Source organism: Myotis nattereri, assembly GCF_964212035.1.
Source record: "Myotis nattereri genome assembly, chromosome: 7".
Lineage (NCBI taxonomy): Eukaryota > Metazoa > Chordata > Mammalia > Chiroptera > Vespertilionidae > Myotis > Myotis nattereri.
This window is the reverse complement of record NC_138082.1, coordinates 68202501-68222406: the sequence shown is the minus strand read 5'-3', so window position 1 is coordinate 68222406 and position 19906 is coordinate 68202501. Positions and strand designations below refer to the sequence as shown.

General features: G+C 37.3%; 1 protein-coding gene across 1 annotated transcript in view; it reads right to left on the bottom strand.

Annotated features, from left to right (window-relative positions):
• Positions 1-19906, bottom strand: part of ZEB2 (zinc finger E-box binding homeobox 2) — a 130323-nt gene that overhangs the window by 21027 nt on the left and 89390 nt on the right. The window contains exons 3-4 of the mRNA XM_081095908.1: positions 19029-19286; positions 14062-14133 (exon numbers count right to left, since the gene is read on the bottom strand). Of these exons, the coding sequence (XP_080952034.1) occupies positions 14062-14133; positions 19029-19286 (330 nt within the window). The remainder of the gene's footprint in view (positions 1-14061; positions 14134-19028; positions 19287-19906) is intronic.

Sequence of the window (19906 nt, the reverse complement as noted above, 5' to 3'; positions counted from 1 at the left end):
GACACTTACATAAAATGTTTGTGAACCATCAACATATAGACATATAAATGCATATATGTATTGCTGGGGATAATATCTATATACATGTGTATGGATACTTCCTCTGTATGATGCAGAAATGATATATAATCTGGCGTTCACTCACTTCATATATCCAAGCGAAGGGACCAGAAGAAACTATCACAAATGTAGGTAACTATTCATCATCTTTTTGAAAACTTGCCTGTTTACTAACAACATTTCACGTGATTAGAAACTATTTTTAACGTAGTCATGTGTACTGAAATTTTTAGGAAGAAGCCCATGTTCAGCATTTGTTGAGGAATAAAAATTCTCACGCTGCTTGGTTTAAAGTTGACTAACTAATGGAGTATAAGCATTTCATCATAAAAAAAACAAACACACGCACGTGTGCCTTTCTGCAGAAGGCTCCCAATATGCATATTGGGGCCAGACATCTAAAAACAACCGTGAGGGCCGAGGGTGATCTTGTTCTCACTACAGAGCCTCGGGGCAGACCACCAGAGCCTCCGACTGCTGCAGAGGTGTGTGTAAAGCCAGGGAAGGCTCATCAAAAGCGACAGAGTTTTCTTCTCTTCTTGGGAATTTGTACAGGGTCTGGGCTGCTCTCTCCATGCCTGCTCTGACATGGCTTTCTCGGGGGAACACGTGCTCTGATGCCAATGAGAGTCCCACGTGCAAGAGCTTTAGGAGAGAGAGTTGCAGAAGGAGCGGGGAGATAGGAATCCGTACTACTCTGCAGGATCAAATATCTCCCCCAACACCAGGAAGTAGCCCAGCCAGGGACAGAGTCTAATTTTAAAGTTAGCTTTATATCAGGGGCTTGTGAATATCAAGATGGAGAGACAACTAACCCTGAGACAGTTGTGATTGCTATGTATCCTACAGACACCATGCCTTTAAAAAAATTCCCAGTTAGATAATATGTATTATCTTTCACAATACTGTAGAATCTAAAAATTTGGAATTGGTATATTACCAAAAAGACTCATAGGCTATTTTATTATATTTTAAGGAGGTTTATAAAGTAAGATGTTTTTGCCCAGAAATTCCTGAGCTTTTCATGTTACACAACATGTACGGATGCTAGGGCAGTGTTTCAAAATGGGGTCTCCAGGCTGGAAGCATGAATATTACCTGGGAACCTGTTCGAAATGCAGTTGCTTAGGCTCGAACTCCGACCTATGAAATCAGCAATCTGTGTTTTAACAAGTCTGTCAGCAGATTCTGACACTCACCCAGTTTAAGAATCACTCCTCTGGGAATTCAGTCCTCTGACTCACATGGCTCAACAGGCATTCAGTAACATGGTTTTGTGAAACGGCACAAAACTGCTCCTACGTCCGTCAGGTAGCCTTCCTGACTATTTCATCCCGAGCGAATACCCTAGGCCTGCAGTGACTGAATATCATCTGCATATCTCAATTTTCGAACTCATATCACCTTGATATCTGTTGTTTACATGTCTGTGAGCTGGCAGAGGCATGGATCATGTCTTATGCAGATTTTATTACTAGGTCCCTGTCCGGTGCCCAGCACACAGCGAATGCTCAATAACTCAATGATTAGACCAGGTTCTGGGTCACTGGACTCCTCATAGTGGCTCAGCTGCTTATTGTTTTTATATCCTCACCTGCAAAATGAACCAGTATATGCCTTCTGGGGTATCCTTGAAGTTTCAGAATTTCATAATTTCACTTAATTAATCACCCTAATCCAGTGGTCGGCAAACTGTGGCTTGGGAGTCACATGCGGCTCTTTGGCCCCTTGAGTGTGGCTCTTCCACAAAATACCGATTTCTGCGCATGGGCCACGAAGTTTCAATCGCACTGTACGTGCGCGCCCGCACGTGGTATTTTGTGGAAGAGCCACACTCAAGGGGCCAAAGAGCCGCATGTGGCTCGCAAGCCGCAGTTTGACAACCACGGTCCTAATCAATTTTTTTTTTTTTTTGCCATATTCTTCTAGATTAAAAACTCAAACAAACACAGCTTTCTGATGGAGGACCCACATCCACAGATTTAGAAACTATATTTTGGAGCCGCCTGGACACTACAGACGATGCCACAAGGAATACAGTGCTTATTGAGTATTTGCCGAGTGAAAGAGGGGGACACTCAAAAAGCTTGGGATGTCAGTTCTTTTATGTGGGAATCCTTGCTGTGAAGTTAGCTGCTTCTAATCACAAATAAAGCGAATAAAACCACAGCATTCACCAGCCAGGAAGTGACAGGCTCTTCTTGGTGTACACTGATTATAGTCTGAACATGACCCTCCCGTCCAACCTGCCAAGGGCTCCTTCTGTTTTCCCTGCTTGGAACCTCTCTTTTCTCTACTTTATTTTTGAAAACTCATTGTAGGAAATTAACTTAAAAATTAAAACGATAATTTGCATGACATATCTGACTTAGATGATAAAACTCTTCCATCATATAACAATGTGATCGCTATCATACAAAAGAAGAAAATGACATGCTTTATATTAATATGACCCCCTGTTAAGTATGTATGTACTAAATTGAATTATCTAATAATCTGATCTTGCACAATTGGTTAACACTATACATCCACTCAAGCCTTGCTGAGAAATACCTCACGATCAAAATTGTGTGGCTTCTGTTACCCATATAAGAAAGCTAGCCAATTAAAAAGTTTAAATTTAATCTCCATGTAAGAGTAATAAGAGGACTTGGAACTTTTTAAACCAAGATGATAATAAAGGTACAGAAAATGTCTTACTCTTTCCCCCACTTTCTCTGTGTTAATGATATGACTCAGAATTCGTGCTTAAGGAGGCTTAACTGCTTGCTAGCCTGCTAACCTCACCATTAATATTACCAATTGAGGAGAGTTGGCCCATAACGCTTCTTGCTCAAGCAAGATTTTGCATCTAGGTCTAGATCTGTACTCAGGATTCAATTTTTCAGTAGAGACCTGGAAAGACTCTGTAAACCTGGACAGAGTTCGTGTTTCTATGTGATACTTTAGGGCTCAAATCCCTGACCCATTCTGGCTTGTACTCTGCTATTATCATCGTGCATTTTTTGAGGTATAAGCAGGTCTGGCTACATCATTTGTGGGGCCTAGTGCAACATGTCAACAGCAAAGCAATGGGCCAAGAGCGAGGTCCTTCAAGCTCAGGGCCCCGTGACTATGCTCTCCTGGGTATGATATCATGAGGCAGGATCCTGGAGAACGCCCCCTCCCACACCAACTATAGAAGCCCTGTGATTTTTGTTTCTTTGTCCCTGCTTTCTGGTAAAATGCTATTAGAAAGAGGGGTAGGGTGGTGTGGAGTCGAAAATTTCTAGTCGAATTTCCTCATTTATCAGATGACACAACTAAGGTACCGTGAGGTCCACAATTCATGCAAAGTGACACACATGATTTCCAGAAGAGCTGGATGAAGAATTCATGTGTCCTCACTCTTAACCCACTAGTTTTCAACTATATTATAATGACTCATTATGAGGGAAAGAATGAGAGAACCCCATCTTTTTAGTTTCTCATCATGCCTAACTGCTTGGTTATGACCTGAATAGCTCCTAGATGCTGAAAAGTTCACTATGACATTACAAATAGTTCTAAACAACATTAAAACACCATGAAATTTGTATGGGGAAAGCCAATGTAAATGCCAAATTCAATGTAAATAAAAGATTACATTTTAAATTTTTTTCTCTCTTTTTTTCATGTCCCTGCTTATTTCTTACTGGTTAATCCATGTCTCAGTCTATTGGGGCAAAACAAAAACATCATAAAAGTACTTCAAATTCACCATTTGAGATGCTTATTTAAAATTTCCATTTATTATTTAAGAATTGTAAATTTTCCTAATTTGGACTTTTCTTATTTTTAATCATGTTTCTAAAAGCACTCAATATAGAGTAAGTTCATGAAGCACCTTGCAAAGGTGAATTTGTATTAACTATTATGGTTCTAGTAAATAAAAATATCTCAAGTTTAACTTAGGATTAGAGACTTTATTCACGGTTCATTTTGCTTTTCCATCTCGCATATTACTTGTTTGTCCTCCCACATGCTTAATGATACCTTCCTCTATACGTTCCACTTCTTCCAATGAATGAAACTGCGTCTTCCCTTGATAATTTCCCATCCCTCACAGCCTTGCCAACTGAGCTACTCCTGCTTTCATCTTTCTTCACACAAAGAGCAAAGAGGATGGGTCAACATGCTCCTTAATTCACACTACCCTTTCAAAGCAGTGTTCCTATTTTATTAATTTGTTCATCATCTATTTGTTTTTTCATTTATTCATTAATTCAACAAATAACCTGTTTATCAACCACCAAGGCCATGTGAACACTGTGCCTACTGAGAGGAACTACGGAGAAGAGCAAACTTAACCTCTGCCCTCAAAAAGCCTCCGATCTCTAGGCGTATTTTGTGAAGTTTAAGTCATCCCTTTCTCCATTATGTTTTATAACACTATCTGTATAGATCTGGTAAAATGACACTCATCCTAGTATTATATTTACCACAGGCCACCATTATTGTCATTTTGGAAAACTTCATTACTCAAAAGATAGTCCATGGGGAATCCTGGCTTCATAGTGCTTTGACTTTCTCTAGTTCAGCAACATGGATGGCCATACCTTGGTACTAGGCTAACCCTGGGACAATTCCGTCTCTATAAACCAAAACTTGACACTTTCAATCTCTGATTTCAACTGTTTGTCCTTTCCCATCATTGCATTCCTCATTCCCTGAAACAGGTACTTCATTGTGATAATCAGGCCCTGACAAATCCTCCAGTCTATTTCACCCATTCTGATTTTATACTTGTCTCAGTTCACCTTGGAGCCTGAAATCACTTCCGTCCCTATCTTCTATTCTTACATTCTTACCTGACAAATTAAAATCTAGCTCACTTTCCCTGCCCCTACAGTATCCAAAGTGTCTAAAGAAGCTTTAATAATTGTATTGACTTATTTCAGTCTATGTTATCAAAATAGGATACTCTTTTATGATGATAATTGAATCTCCATACATTGTCCACAGCAACTACTCTACATTTTCACTCCTCAATATTCCAACCCTCTCTCATTCCCTTACTGTCTGTCAACTGATGAGTTCTTTTCCTACTTACTACAAAGAATGCCACTCATGTGATGTGAATTCCCTAAACTACCTTAAGTTCAACCAAAAAAATCTGCCACTACTCTTCCTTTCTTTTTAAATTGTATTGCTAAACATGTGTCTCTTCCCATAGCCAAGGCTACCTTCTAGAGCTATTCCCTCACAGCTCTTCTGATAACCTACTTCATCTTTCACCCAGTCTCACATTTTCAGCCGTTCCTTATTGCTCTCATTTGCACAGGCATGTTCAGCAAGCCTTTGTCCTGAAGAGAATCTTCCCTAAAATTTACAACCTCCTGTCTTCATGTCCCCAATAACTGATCTTATACTCTGTCAGAAGCTCTTTGCAATATGGAACACTTTTCACCTGAACCTATATAGCTTGTTGTGTTTCAAATAAACATCTTAATCCATATATTATTAAAATAATTAATAAGAATGGCTAGCAATGATTACACATTTAGTATGTCTAACATTGTGCTAAACAGTTTACACACAATTCTTATTCATCCACCATTGTTTTATTCACCCAATTGAATGTAAATCCTTAATGACAGTGATTATTCATTGTATCTTTCATGATGCCTAACAAAATGCCTTGCACCTAGTAGGGTCTCCCTAAGTGACTAGTAATCTGAGTTGTTAATGAGGATACACTTATTTATAAATGTTGCCTTTCTGAATTTGAATCTGATTAACATCGGAAAGATGTAAGTTTCCTTGTGAAAATAGATGCTTTGTCTTACGTGTTAAAACATACAATTTCTTTCATTTTTAGTTTTTTCTATTGACACTGTAAGATTATTCATTCCTTAAGGACTGGAATTAGATTTTCTATTTCCTTAAAGTTTCTTTCTTAAGCCTCAGTTCAAATTCTGCACTAAACAACTAAACAAATACTCTGACTGAAGAGAATGAATGTAAGTATTTTAGCGGTTATTAACAAGTGACAAATATTTTATTCTTTGTTTATTGACTGTTATAAAGGACAGGAAGGAAAAAATATGATTCCTGAGCTAATCAGTGACCAAGTAAAAGAAAATCTCTGATAGCTTTCATCATCATTATATACAATCACTATAAAGACTACCAAAACCTCTTCCACATTTAAAAAAAGGATGCTAGTTAAAGATGATGTCAGATAGAAAATTAAGCTATTCCTTCTTAATCTTCATATTTTAACCTCAAATGCATTGTGAGGACAGTGAAAAGAAACTTGTACTAAAACTTGTCTGAGTAGTTTCCCAAGATGTCAAAGGAATGTAATTAGCAAAGGCTCTTAAAATGGACTGGTTAGTCCTTCCACTCTAAATTTGTTAGATATTGTATTTTTGTTTTCTAGAGAAGGAGTCTGTGAGGAGCCAATGTGAAGGGAGAAAACAGTTCAGAATGCATTTGCAGTATTTCTTAATGAATAATGTAGTTTACATCTTACTTGTACATGCAAACAGGCAAAAACAAAACAGGTGAGCGTAGTATATGGTAGGCTTTGTATTAAGTACTTTAAAAATGCTCTGCCACTTAATCCCTACAATGAGACTTTGTACACAGGGAATCATTATTTCCACTTCAGTGATGTAGTAATGAAGGCTTATTATATATTCAAGTTCATGTAACTAGTAATTGGTAGAGACAAAATTCAAATGTAGTTTATCTGACTCTAAAATCTGAAGCACCCCAAAACAACATTTGCCTTTCATATGTAAAAGCAGGTATACATTATTCTTAAAATATTGGAAGCACATTTAATGACTATATCTAGAGTCAATATATATGGTTACTTCTTGGACAATAATTCGCTTGCATTATGTAAGATTAAGAACGGAGACCTAAATTGGCTTTGCCCGGTTTCTAGATGCAAGGAGTTTTTCCTTTCCCAGCAAAGGAAGCAGCGGCGCAGGTGGTTATTAATAGCCCTTTATAACTAGAGTAGTAGATTGTCTGAGTAAATATAACTTTCACACTTTCAAAGAGGAAACAACAGGGGCCTATTTGGGTCTTGATATGCACGTGAAGCCGCATTAATGCTAATGATCACCATGTACCTACTATAGATCCTTGTTACTACTAGCTCTCCGGCAAACTCATGTTTATAATGCTCCTAGGTTTTTCCAGTTCTCTAATCTTCTTGGAAAACAGTTTTTTCACACACTCTTAAAACTTCTACATCATAATTTCATTCTGAATTTGAGTCTGATTAACATCGGAAAGATGTAAGATTCCTTGTGAAAATATATGCTTTGTCTTATGTGTTAAAACATACAATTTCTTTCATTTTAAAAATATTAAAACAAATGTAGAAACATTAAATGAAATGTGGGAAATTATTAATATACATCAGAGTTTGCAATGTTTTATGTTGTAATTAGTCAATTTTGCAATGCTGCTAATCTAACTTTGTTGTCAAAAGTAGTGATACCTTAGGTCAGGGATCCTCAAACTTTTTAAACAGGGGGCCAGTTCACTGTCCCTCAGACTGTTGGAGGCTCCAGACTATAGTTTTAAAAAAAAACTATGAACAAATTCCTATGAACACTGCACATATCTTATTTTGAAGTAAAAAAACAAAACGGGAACAAATACAATATTTGTATTTGCATGTGGCCCTCGGGCCGTAGTTTGAGGACCCCTGCCTTAGGTCTTAGGACAGTGGTTCTCAACCTTGGCTGCACATTAGATTCACCTGGGAATCTTTTTAAAATCCTGATTTCTGGGCCTCATCCTCCAGAAATTCTGTTTCTTTGTTACTAATGTTGTGGCCTCACCCCATAACAAAGAAACAGAATTTCTGGAGGATGAGGCCCAGAAATCAGGATTTTAAAAAGATTCCCAGGTGATTCTAATGTGCAGCCAAGGTTGAGAACCACTGCCCTAGGAAGTTGTCCTTTGCCTTTAACAACTTGACTTTAGGAGCTAAAATCCTGGTTTCACCCTGAAGATGCTGGACGTAATCCCTGCCACAGGGAATGCTTTCCCTACTGGGGCTTCCTTCCCAGAGTCCATTTCTTCTCCACCAATTACTTGTTTATTCATTTATTCGTTTTATCAGTCATAATGTGTACCATGTGTATTCATGCTATACTGGGCACTTTGAGGAAAACAGGGAATAGTTTCCTTCTTAGAGCAAATATTTTGAGGGGCACTTTTAAGATATATATATATATATATATATATATATATATATATATACACACACACACACACATACACACATATACATATATACATATACACATATATACATATACACATATATACATACATACATATATACATATATACATATATAATGTATTTAATCACCTCAGCAATCAATCCTATGAGGTAGGTATCATTATAATCTACCTCCACTTTACAGCTGAAGAATTGCTTTATCCTCATGAAATTAAGTAGGTGAAAGAGGTGCAAACAATATAAAGAGGAACAATGCAGCATGCTCAAATTAGTCATGTGCACCTGAGGGTGGTGGGGTTTCAGAGAGGAAGAGATTGGTGTGGTTTGGGTGTTCAAGGATGACCACATGAAGGAAATGGGATGTGAGGTGGCCCTGAAGGATGGGGACAATTTGGATGACTGGAGGGAAAGGGAGAGAGAGATTATCGTGTCAAGGAAAAGCATGGGCAGAGATTCAGGTTGGCCAAAATGTGATTCTTTCCAGATACTACCGAGGATTTGGTCTGATAAGAATGAAACATTATTGGTATGAAATGGATGGCACTTAATACCAGAGAAGAATGTGGATTTTGCCCGATAGGTACTAAGGTGCAATTAAGGATGCTAAGAAGGAGATTTAGACAATGAGAAAAGAATTATTGGAAAAATGTGAACTGAGAAATAGAGGAGTGCATGAAGGTTAGAGAGCAATCAAATGTAACGGAGTCTTTGTTGTTTGGGAGACTAGAATAATGAGAGATGAAACTGTCTGGTTAGTGATTTCAGGGGAGGGATCAAAAGATGTCAACTTGAAAAGGTGAAAGGGAAAGCAAGTGTTGTTTGTCTCTCATTTGCGCCCTCATTTCTTCAAAACTTCTGACCTAGACCATCCCAGGATTTATGGTAATAAAGCAACCAAAACCCCATACCATTCCTGTCCTCAAGTAGCTTACAATTTAGTGGGGAGATACTTGCAGGTGACTAAATATAATATGACAGAATGAAATAGATGCTATAAGAAGCCTCTCAAAAAATGAATGGTTAATCCTGAGTTGGAGACAATGAGATGGAGATGGTGGAGATGGCCTTTAAGAGGGTGTGTGATGCTGTCAGGCTAAGAAAGCTTTCAGGCAAGAAAGAACAATGGCTTCCTAGGTTGAAGGAAAACCATGAGCAAAGGCAAAGGGGTATAAATGGTAAGCAGCCTTCCCGAGCTGGGGTATATTCTGGGCAGTGGTGTTAAAGGCAAGATGGAGTTAGATCATGGAGGTGCCAACTCAGCTCAAAAGCCTACTCATTCTGAAACCAATGGAGAACCATTCAAGGTTGAGTCTGAAATGGAATGGGGGATGAGTTACAATTATCCATCTGCCCTAAGTGTCAGAAAAACAACTCCTAATTTACTTTGCTAGGGTGAAGAATGTATTAAAGAAATTAGGAATTGAAAACAGGGGGCCCAGTTAGCAAGATATTATAATACTCAAATGAAAGATGAGGATTTAAAATGATACAAGTGATGTATGACAGTGTGACAGTAGAATTCATAGTGTTTAATGACTAATCAGACAAAGTAGGTAAATGTCAAAGATGATGCCATCGTTTCTAGCAGCATCAGCTCCTCAGAGTGGTGGGAACCCTTTTGAGGCAAAAGGATATGTCTGGTGATTTAGATTTATTTCCAAATCTGCCATCAGTTAGCTATGTGGCATGTTTTTTTTTTTTTCTAGTTTCCTCAACTATCAAATTACAGTTAAGGAATTGTTCTGGAGTGTAACTTTTAATTTTAGAATGCTGTGATTCAATTCAACTGAACCTTCCCACTTCTTCTTACAGATTTAAACTCAGCAGAATATATTTTGAAGGAGATGCTTTCAGATTCTAAAAGACGATTTTATTCATATAAAGTTAAACTTTACTATTTAGTAGATTTGTAAAATTGAGGAAGAACTTCAGAGGTCTTGTCTTTACGTTTAGTTAGGAATGAATTTTGTGTGATGAGCATTCAGAGAGAAATATTAGAGACATTGTCTTTGTCGTCCCTCTAAAAGTTATTCCAGTTAATAACAATTTTTTATCAGAAAAATTGCTTAACTTTTTTTGTTTGTTTTGTTAATCCTCACTCGAGGATATTTTTTTTCCATTGATTTTTAGACAGAGCGGGAGGGAGGGGGAGAGACACAGGTAGAGAAACATCGATATGAGAGAGAAACATCGATATGAGAGAGATACAACACATCGATTGGTTGCCTCCTGTACGTGCCCGAACAGGGGCCAAGGGTTGAGCCTGCAACCAAGGTACACGTGTCCTTGACCAGAATCGAACCTGGGACCCTTCAGTCAGGGGGCCGACACTCTAACCACTGAGCCAAAAAGGTTAGGGCAACTTTTTAAAAAGGTATATATTCTAGTGTCTACTGGCTCTGCTTTGATTAGAAAAGAAAAATGGAATCTGATGTTAAACAGTTCTATATTCATTCATTAATAAAAAAAAACACATTTATTTAGAGCCTATTAATTTTAAGGCACACTTATAGACAATGTGGTAGCCTAAGAAACAATCCAGGCTTTTAGAGTTTGCAATCTAATTTGGAAAAGACAACATATTAATTAACAACACACTACAGCCTCTATGGAAAGGTTAGCTGATTTGTTCTATAAGAGTTCATTGAGGAAGATACCAGTTAAGCTGGGATGGCTAGAGGTCAATGGGATCCTCATCAGAAGGACTTGGGTGAAGAGAAATATGTGGTTCATTAATAAGTAATTTCAACCAGAAAACATGTCTTATTTCAATTTCCCATGTATTTAGCATCTAAAAAGATGTTAGAGAAAAGAAATAGAAACTTATAGTTGGGAAGAGATATATATTTATTCTCTAACAGGGCTGAGTTATAAACTGAGGATCAGCAGTAAATTCCCAATTACCAAGTTCATTGTATTTGCTCAACATTCTTTCACAATTGTAGTTATTTGAACCTTTTGATTGAATTGACCATTCTCTCCCCTTTGAAACTTTCTTTCTTTGCCTTCTGAATATTTCATATTTTTTCTCTCTTAAAATCTTTTTCTTTCAATGAATTTGACTTTTCTTTCTACCCACCAGGAACCCTGGCCTCAGCTTTCTACTTGTTTCAATAAACACACTCTCAATTGTAAGTCTCATCATCCCAAAATATTAAATACTATCTGAATATGTTTTCATGACTCTCAAGTATCTATAGCCAGCCCTGATTTCCTGGGTTTCAATTCTTCATTTCCAATGGACATTCTCATCTTTTCTTGTATATTTTTCTAATCTTTATATGAAAATATTTGTGTCTAAAAACCAGCTCAAGGTCTTCTCCCCAAAATTGGATCTTTTTTTTCTGTTTATCTAGATATAGCAAGTATTACCATATTCTAAACACACAAAGTGTAATCTTGAAGTTATTTTGACTCCATCACTAAGAGAATCAATGGGTCCGTAAGAGGTCATGTTGCTAATTTCATCATTGTCACCACCCTAGGACAAGCTTTTTATCACTTTACACCTGAATGACTACAGTGACTTCTAGTTGGTTTTTCCCCCCCAAAGAAATCATGGTAGTGTAACATGACCCAAACTTGTGTTTGTTGCTTTGTGCTCTCCATCAGCTGGCTTCAACTTAAAATGTTCACTTCATTTCCCATGAATTGCCTCCTAGGACCTGGCCAAATCCTTTTCCTAGTCCCTGAATAAATATCGCAGTTTCCTTCATTGGCTAACATACTCCTCCTTTGCTAGAAAGCTCTTCCTCACTCCTCTATGACTATGGAAAATGTACTTAGTTCAAGTTTCAGCACCATCATAAAACCTTTTCTAAATACTAACACGATGGGATTTCTCTTACTTCCGTAATTTGAAATAATTATGGTTCTTGACATTTGTTGCATATTTATCACATATTTTCACTTACTGTTCATTATTATTTTTTGAGTGTTAGCCTCACCTTCCAAATTAAATAATAACCATGTCTTGGACTATCTGACCCGTCTTCTACCACACATACCCACAACAGTGAACATAGAGAAGACAAGTCAATGGATAGTTACTGATTTATTTATTGACTGAATACATATAAACTATAAGGAGTAGCAAGCAGTATGAGAAAAGGCATCTTAAAGCTAGATGAAAGAACATTCAAAATTGATTTTTAAATCTTCTGAATAGAAACATTTTTTATTAATTTCCCTTTAAACCTTAAGTGTGTAAAACAGCCAGTAAATTGTCACTTTGTGGAATAAATTTACTTTTGTGACACTTCAACTGCCGATAAAGGTAATAAAATTAGCATTTATTTATGCTTGAAGTTGAAATTTATTTTTAAAAGAAACATGAACCCATATTTGATCTCATGAGTTGGGACATTGTAGAAAGTATATTATTTATGGTATTTATTATGATGCTTTTATATAAAGTTATTTTTCATGTTTCTATTTTACATGGTGAGGGTACCCCTGCAACAGAGACTATTAAAACTAGAAACACTCTTAAGAAGCAACTAGTTCAATCTATTTATTTTTCAGGTGTAGAGAGTGAATTCCAAAGAGGGTAACTGACTTGCCCTAGGTCAGAAGCTAGTTACTTCCAGGGCTGTACCTAAATATTAGGATTCTATACATGTTCCAAAATCCCATATTGTGCAGTTTTATTTTTGTAGCTAGATTTTCATTATTTTTCTTTATTTTATACCCAAGAAAGTGAATTACTACCTTGTACCTTATTAATAAAAACATTCTAAATAGAAGCACAGCCTGAGCGGTTTATTATGATGTTCATCAACGTAAGAGAAATATGAATATAACCTTAATTACTCACACTTCTAAAACTTCATAAAACCGTAACTTTTTTTGCGATTGGTGAGTTGAGTGGAAGTAGTTATGTGATTTTATTTTACTTTTTGGTGTTGTTTTGGAAGAGAACCTTAATACTGGGCACTATGCTAATATTTGTAATGGTAGTGTGAAGGGCTGTTTGAAACACCAACAATAATTAGCCTTATTCAGGAAAAGAGGTAAACACAGCGAGTCTATGTAAATTTGCACTGGTGCCGTGAGAATGTGAGAGAAGATGCTGTTGCGGGACAGAACGTGGACTTTGTCTGGAGACTCCATCCTGCAGCAGGAGCCCAGGGAAACAAAATACCACTGACTACCTGCCCACTGTCCTTTTTTTTAGCTCCACTAAAAAGAATTAAAACTGTCAGTTTTTCTTTATAAAACCTTTGCTTAGACAATATTATTTGGAAGGGTTAGAGGGCACTGAGCATTAAAAGTAAAGACAGAATAAAAAGAAACTCAAATGATCAATTTCTGTGAGGGATGTTCATGGAAATTTGGTTTATCTTTCTGAAAAAAAAACAACACATTTTACAAACAAAATTACACTGTATCATTTGAATCCTGAATGACAAATAGCAAGTGGTGCCTAGATGAGGCATATTATATTCTGATTTTAAAATCATTTGTGCCATCTTTTAAAGTAGAAATTACTTACAGAAATTTGCCAAACTCATGATTTGAAAGGGTTTAGTCATCCACTTCACCTTTCTCAATGTTCACAGGAAAATGAAGGGTTTAAGATATGTTTGCTGAATAAAATGCCAAAATATAGAGAGTTCTAATTTGCAACAAAACAGGAGACGTGTAATGTCTAACTTGATTGTGAAATCATGGAATCACAGATGGAAGGGTCAGTGTTTCTTTCCCCGAGTCGCTAGATCCATATGACAGCGCAAATGTGAGCTTGGTGCGGTCAGCCTCACTTACCTGTACCATTGTTAACTGTGGTCTGGATCATGGCTTCCGGCCCCATAGTGTCATAGTCTTCCTTCATTCCTTCTGTGGGGGAAAATTATCTTTAGCATTTGAAAATTGTAAAAAGGCTTACTATACTAAGCATGCCAACCACAGGAACAAGGAAGAGTCTTTGAAAGGAAACAGAGAAAAGGCTTGTTGTAAACCTCTAAACAATAGCTTTGTTCAAGCAATTGAATGAACCCAATAGTGCTAGCTGCACAAGAACTTATTTACTTTAAGCATTACTGCAAGCTGTGAAAAACAGAGGTGCTTATTTGGGGCAAATGAAGGGCTTTTCTTCTGGTGGCAGTTCTAGTGACAAACAGGGGGAAAGATATTATTTTTTCAATAAGAGTCAAAAGCAACTAGTATTTGTACTTACAAAGAGCCATGCTAGCTGCTATGCCTCTAGTAACCCTGGATGGTTTGAGGCAAGTCAGAATTTCTTATTTTATTTTCATACTTGTCTCCCCTTTGTATGGCACTAACCTACGCATGCATATTTTTTTTTAAAATCTAATTCTACATATCGAAACTCGAAATGCCCAGTTTATAAGACAAGCATTGAAAACACCTGTTTCACTGTTTTATAAAACCTTCAAAAGCATGCTTCCTTCCCCAACCCCTCTGCAAATATCTCCTTTCCTTATTTATGCCCCAGGAGATAATCAGAGTCATTTTCTCAGGAAAACATACAGATAGAACAACAGCTCAATGTTCTGATGAAGATGAAGATATGTAAAATTAAAGTTGAAGACGCGTACCTGATAAAAGGCCATTTCCTAAAATGGCAATATTTTTTAATAGGAAGAGTGTGAAAAACAGGAGGATTCTTGACTTTTCTGCCTATCAAATTGTAGTTTATGTGAGAGGGCAGAGAAGGACAGTGGCCAGTTCAAAATCCTCCAAATACGTAAATGAAACATGGACTTTTTAAAAAATGGTATCTTAACAACAACAGCACTAATGAGAACCAAACACGATCCAGTATAAATATTTCCCAGTGGTAATTATTGTACTTAAAACAAGAGAAACTTTATAAATGGGTCTCTGAGTTCCCGAATTTATTCTAATCATCCTTTGCTCATCACATTTTAGTCGCAATCATTTGATAAAAGAACAAGTTCTAGCAAATGTTACGGCAACATCAGAATAGATGTTTTACAGTTAGTGACCTGCAGCTTGCCTGTTTCTGGTTTCAGAACTGAAAAATCATGGGCTTGATAGGTAAAATAAATAGATGCTAATTTAATGCCACTGAACATATAACAGTCAGAACATTTGAGTGGTATTTGTTTAAACTGTACAACCACTTTAAATTTATTCTTGGACCTGGATTTGTCTCTTATTGAAGGTCTATTTTCACAGAGACATTTTGCATAAACCATGTAGAAGTTCAGTATATAGCAAAATTGTATTGTCAATTGTAATAATTGATCGGTTGAAAGGCTCCCTCGTCTGATATTTTTTATCAGTCTCTGCAAGGAATGAAATGAAGGTATTTCTCAGAAGTTCAGCACTAGATATAAATATAGCTTAGCTTTTGTGTCTTTCTTCCTCGTTCTTCTCATGTGATTTCTGGTAGCTAAGAGTCAGAAGTATCATAAGTTTTCCATCTGAGAGATCAAGTCACTGAGGGGAAAACAGTTAACAGCATTTTTTTTTTTTGCATAATAGTGGTAATGTTCAAGATTTCTGCTGCACTTCCTTCCTCATTGTCATTTTCTTATGAAAAAGTAAAGAGAAGTTACAGTAGGTGGTTGCTTCCCAAATTATTAAATGCTGGGTGTACAAATGTGTAGTCGGCAATTTGTGTCTACTGGACTCTGCAGTAACTTTAGCTTTACCCTCTTTTATCAAAGATGGTGCAATTGCAATGGTGTCACTTTTTACCTAGAATGTACTTTGCTTCGATTTGCTGAGCACCAACCTATCCTTTTTAAATTCCAAGCTCAATTTATTAAAATGAAACACTATGCCTTTCCAGGTATGTATTTGAAACACTATGTATCTGCCTATTTAATTAAGTTTCACGTGACCCAGACTCAGGAAAGAAAAAAAAAGTAATTCTGAGGTTAGGAATATCCCCTCTGAATTAATGGCAGTCCTGGCTGTCTTTCCGCCTCATGCCTAACCTTAAACATTTTCCAAGACACCTCTGACTCAGCACACTGTGTCTGAAACCACATAGTATATTTATTTTTAAAACACTTGTAAAAGTTTGCATTTTCCAGTCACCCTTGGGATGAAGGTTTGTAAAAATAAAGGGCACTTTCTTCCTGAAGATGAAGAATCCTTGAATAAGCAGAAAGAGGCCAAGATGCAGGTGATTTATTTAAGTCTGTGTCAGTGATAATGATGTCATGGTTTCCAGCACACTGTGTCCACCCCATTGTGGGACAAAAGAATGTCAAGGACAATTCTAAACACAAAACTCTGATTGTGCTGGAACCGGAAAGGCACAGTAAGAACTCCACTGCGCTCTTCAGCTCAAAACCTGCATCCTGCAGACAAAGGACAGGGAGCCAGGGAGCAGGAGCAAGGGAGAGGGGCTTATCTCAGAGTGAAGCTATGTGCTGAGGTAGGACGGTAGACAGCCAGGCACCAGGGATAAAACACTACTAAATAAAACAGCAACAGAATTAGAGTTATTGTCTGTAGGGTGCGTTTTGAACAATAAATAAAAAAAATATTTTATCAGAAGAAAAATGTGTTATCTAAGAGTCAGGATAAACAATGAGTAGCTTTTTAAGACCAATTTCTTTTCATGAGACATCAAGGCACCACTTTTGGAACAATAAAAAAAAAAAAGGACAATAAATCATGACTAATCATTAGAAATAGACAGGTAATAGCCGGGTAACTTTCTGGGTCCAAATAGCCCAATGAGATTAGGGATTTACATTTTATTTAATTATTGTGACTCCAGAATGCTAGTTTATTTACCATAAAGGTAAGAGAAAAGAGCAGCCTGTTCATTTGTATCTCAGGCAACATTAACCACAGGTGCTAACAGGGTTTGTAAGGCATTCATATGGATTGTGGTATATTAAAACATTTAGAATCATGATCCATGACCAGCACAGAAAAGCTGCCATGGTCACACACTACTACAGCTTGACATTGGTGTTTGGGCTGTTTTTCAATTACCAATCTTATTTTTTTTAAATTAAACTTTTTTTTTTTTTTTAGAAGTTTGGAGCGGCACATTTGTTATATCATTATTAATTATTCCTTTAAGGGTGGAAATTCGAGTAATTGGTCCTTACCCTTGATTTCTAGATATTAAAATTTAAAGCATCAGAACATTCATTCTTATAGCCCTGCATATCTAGTTCATTAACAAATATGAATAGCGAACACCAGCTCATTTAAATAGTATGTCTTACATGAGTTCTCGCCACACTCTTTTTCTGTCACACTGCTCCCAAGAATCATTGGCTCTTATTATACATGTAAATGGCTATCATAAAAATAAAAATTTCATTTAAGATTGTTAATGACTTCTGCAGCAGTCAGACTTCCTTTAATGATCATCCTCTGCCCCTAATTAAACGTATTTATCTTTCAAGCATCTTTGGCTGAGTTCTCCCTCATAGTTGAAAATCTAAAACCTTAAGACTTAATGGATATAACGATAAATGTTTATGTGTGGGATTGCTGAGATTCGAGAAACCTTCACCGAAAGCAAAATTGGAAACAGAAAGAGTACAAAACTTGGCACCGTATATTAGGACAACGAGAAAACAAATATACCGCACTCACACTGCCATCAGTCTTTTCTCCTGTGTTTTTTTTTCCCCTCCACATTTAATTTCTTTGGTGAGTGGAAGTGCTTTTATTTTCCTCCTTCCAGAATACCAAGCAATTCCTCTGCCTATGTTCAATTTTTATAGTCTGCGACATCACAATAGCATATAGGTAGACTTTTTATTTTAATTTTCTATTATAGTTGGCATGCAAAAGGTAGACTTGTGCCTCTTTCCCTTCCCACTCACTTCACCTATCTATAAAACACTGTTATTTTTATTGTAAAGAAAAAAAAAGGTGGGGTAAACCATGATAGTTTTCTCCATGTGCTGGGAATAGAGATTAAGGAGACACAATGGTGAATTAGGAGTCATTTAAAAAATTGTTATAGGCCACCTTCCCAAGTAAAGATGAGCAGAGGGAATTCAGGGGACTAAGACTAATTCTCTTTTGCTAATCATTTCGCACCTTAGTGATGTTCCATCCTAAGTGAGCTTAGACCAAGTCACTTCCATTCACCCAGTGGCAAATGGAAGTTTTAGTTTGAACATAATTTACCTTACTTTTATGACAGCTGGCCTTGAACCACCTTTACTTCCCCAGAGATTCCCGCCAAATAGCCGGGCATCATTATCAAGTGCTTAGCTGTTAAATAATAAAAAAGCTACCTGACCAGGTAAAAGTGTGAAATCACATTCACACTTAACAAAGGAGAATGATTAGATGGTCGGATTAGAACAGGAGGTGTCAGACAGACACTGCAACAACATTAAACTGGCAGCTCTTTAGTTGATATTGCTACACCATTTCCACACAAAACTTTCAAAATTATGTCAGTTGTGAGTTCTTACGTGGCTTCCAAGTTCTATCCTGAATGTATAGATCTTGATCATGCTCTGTGGTTCGCGCATTACACACCTGCTGCAGGTACTCCGTGTTGTGTGTTTCTAATGTAGCTCGTGTAAGCAACGTGCATCAGCACCGAAACATAACCCCTTCCTAAGATGTCAGTGGTGAAATGTGATAACGCTGCTATCACTTCATAATCTGTCACCAGCTTTGGTATCTCTACGCTGCGAGGGCCATGGGAAGAAATATTTTAATTATCTGGTTGTGGAAGTTCCCCTAGGTAGGAAAGATTAGTGTAAGATGGCACAGGCAGGGGCCAAGTCGACTCTGACACTTACCTGGACCATCTACAGAGGCTTGCAGAATGTCGCTGCTGTGCCAGGTATGTTCCACTCCACCCTCCCTTATCTCATCTTCCTCTTCCTCTCTGGGCAGCAGAGCTTGGCTCACGTGCGGGGAGGACTCATGGTTGGGCACGCCAGCTGGACTCCTCTCCTGGTCCAGAGGGTTTGCCAGCCCGTCCTCCTCGGCAATTTGAAGCTTGTCCTCCTCATCTGTTTCGGAGCCCGTGTCCACTACATTGTCATAGTTCACCACTGCGGAGGAAGCACAGAACACACGCTCTCTAAACACTTGTTGAAAAATAACCGTCACCCCTAATTGTTTAGTTAAATGGGAAATAATATTTTCATAACGTAATGACTCAACCATGTCAGGAAAATAGAATTAATACCTTTCATGTTGTAGCATTTTTATTCTTATTCCATGAAAGCCAGGTACCCTTCCTGATTTTAAATAGTTTTTTTACTAAAAAGATGAGAAATTTTTAAAAGCAGCAGAAGCACAACATACTCAAAAACATTTCTAGATTGCTTTTGAAAGAGACATCTTGCAACATGCACTTTGGATACTCCATAAAAACTTATAAAATAGATCTGCAATTGACAATTTTATTAGCTTAGTGACATGGAGTGTTTACTATAAAATGTTGTACTATAAATACGACATGACTTCACCACATTCGCCGTGGTTTTATTCCTAGAAACAGCAGACAAACACACACAAAATGTCCATCTATTTACCCCAAAACACAAACACAGACACAAACCTGCTCAATCTGAAATGTTCACTGTGGCTTCTACGTGAATCGTCCTGGGCTAAGGCCATTTCTATCCCAATCTTTTAAGCAGCAAAGGAGGAAAAGCCATATCTTCTG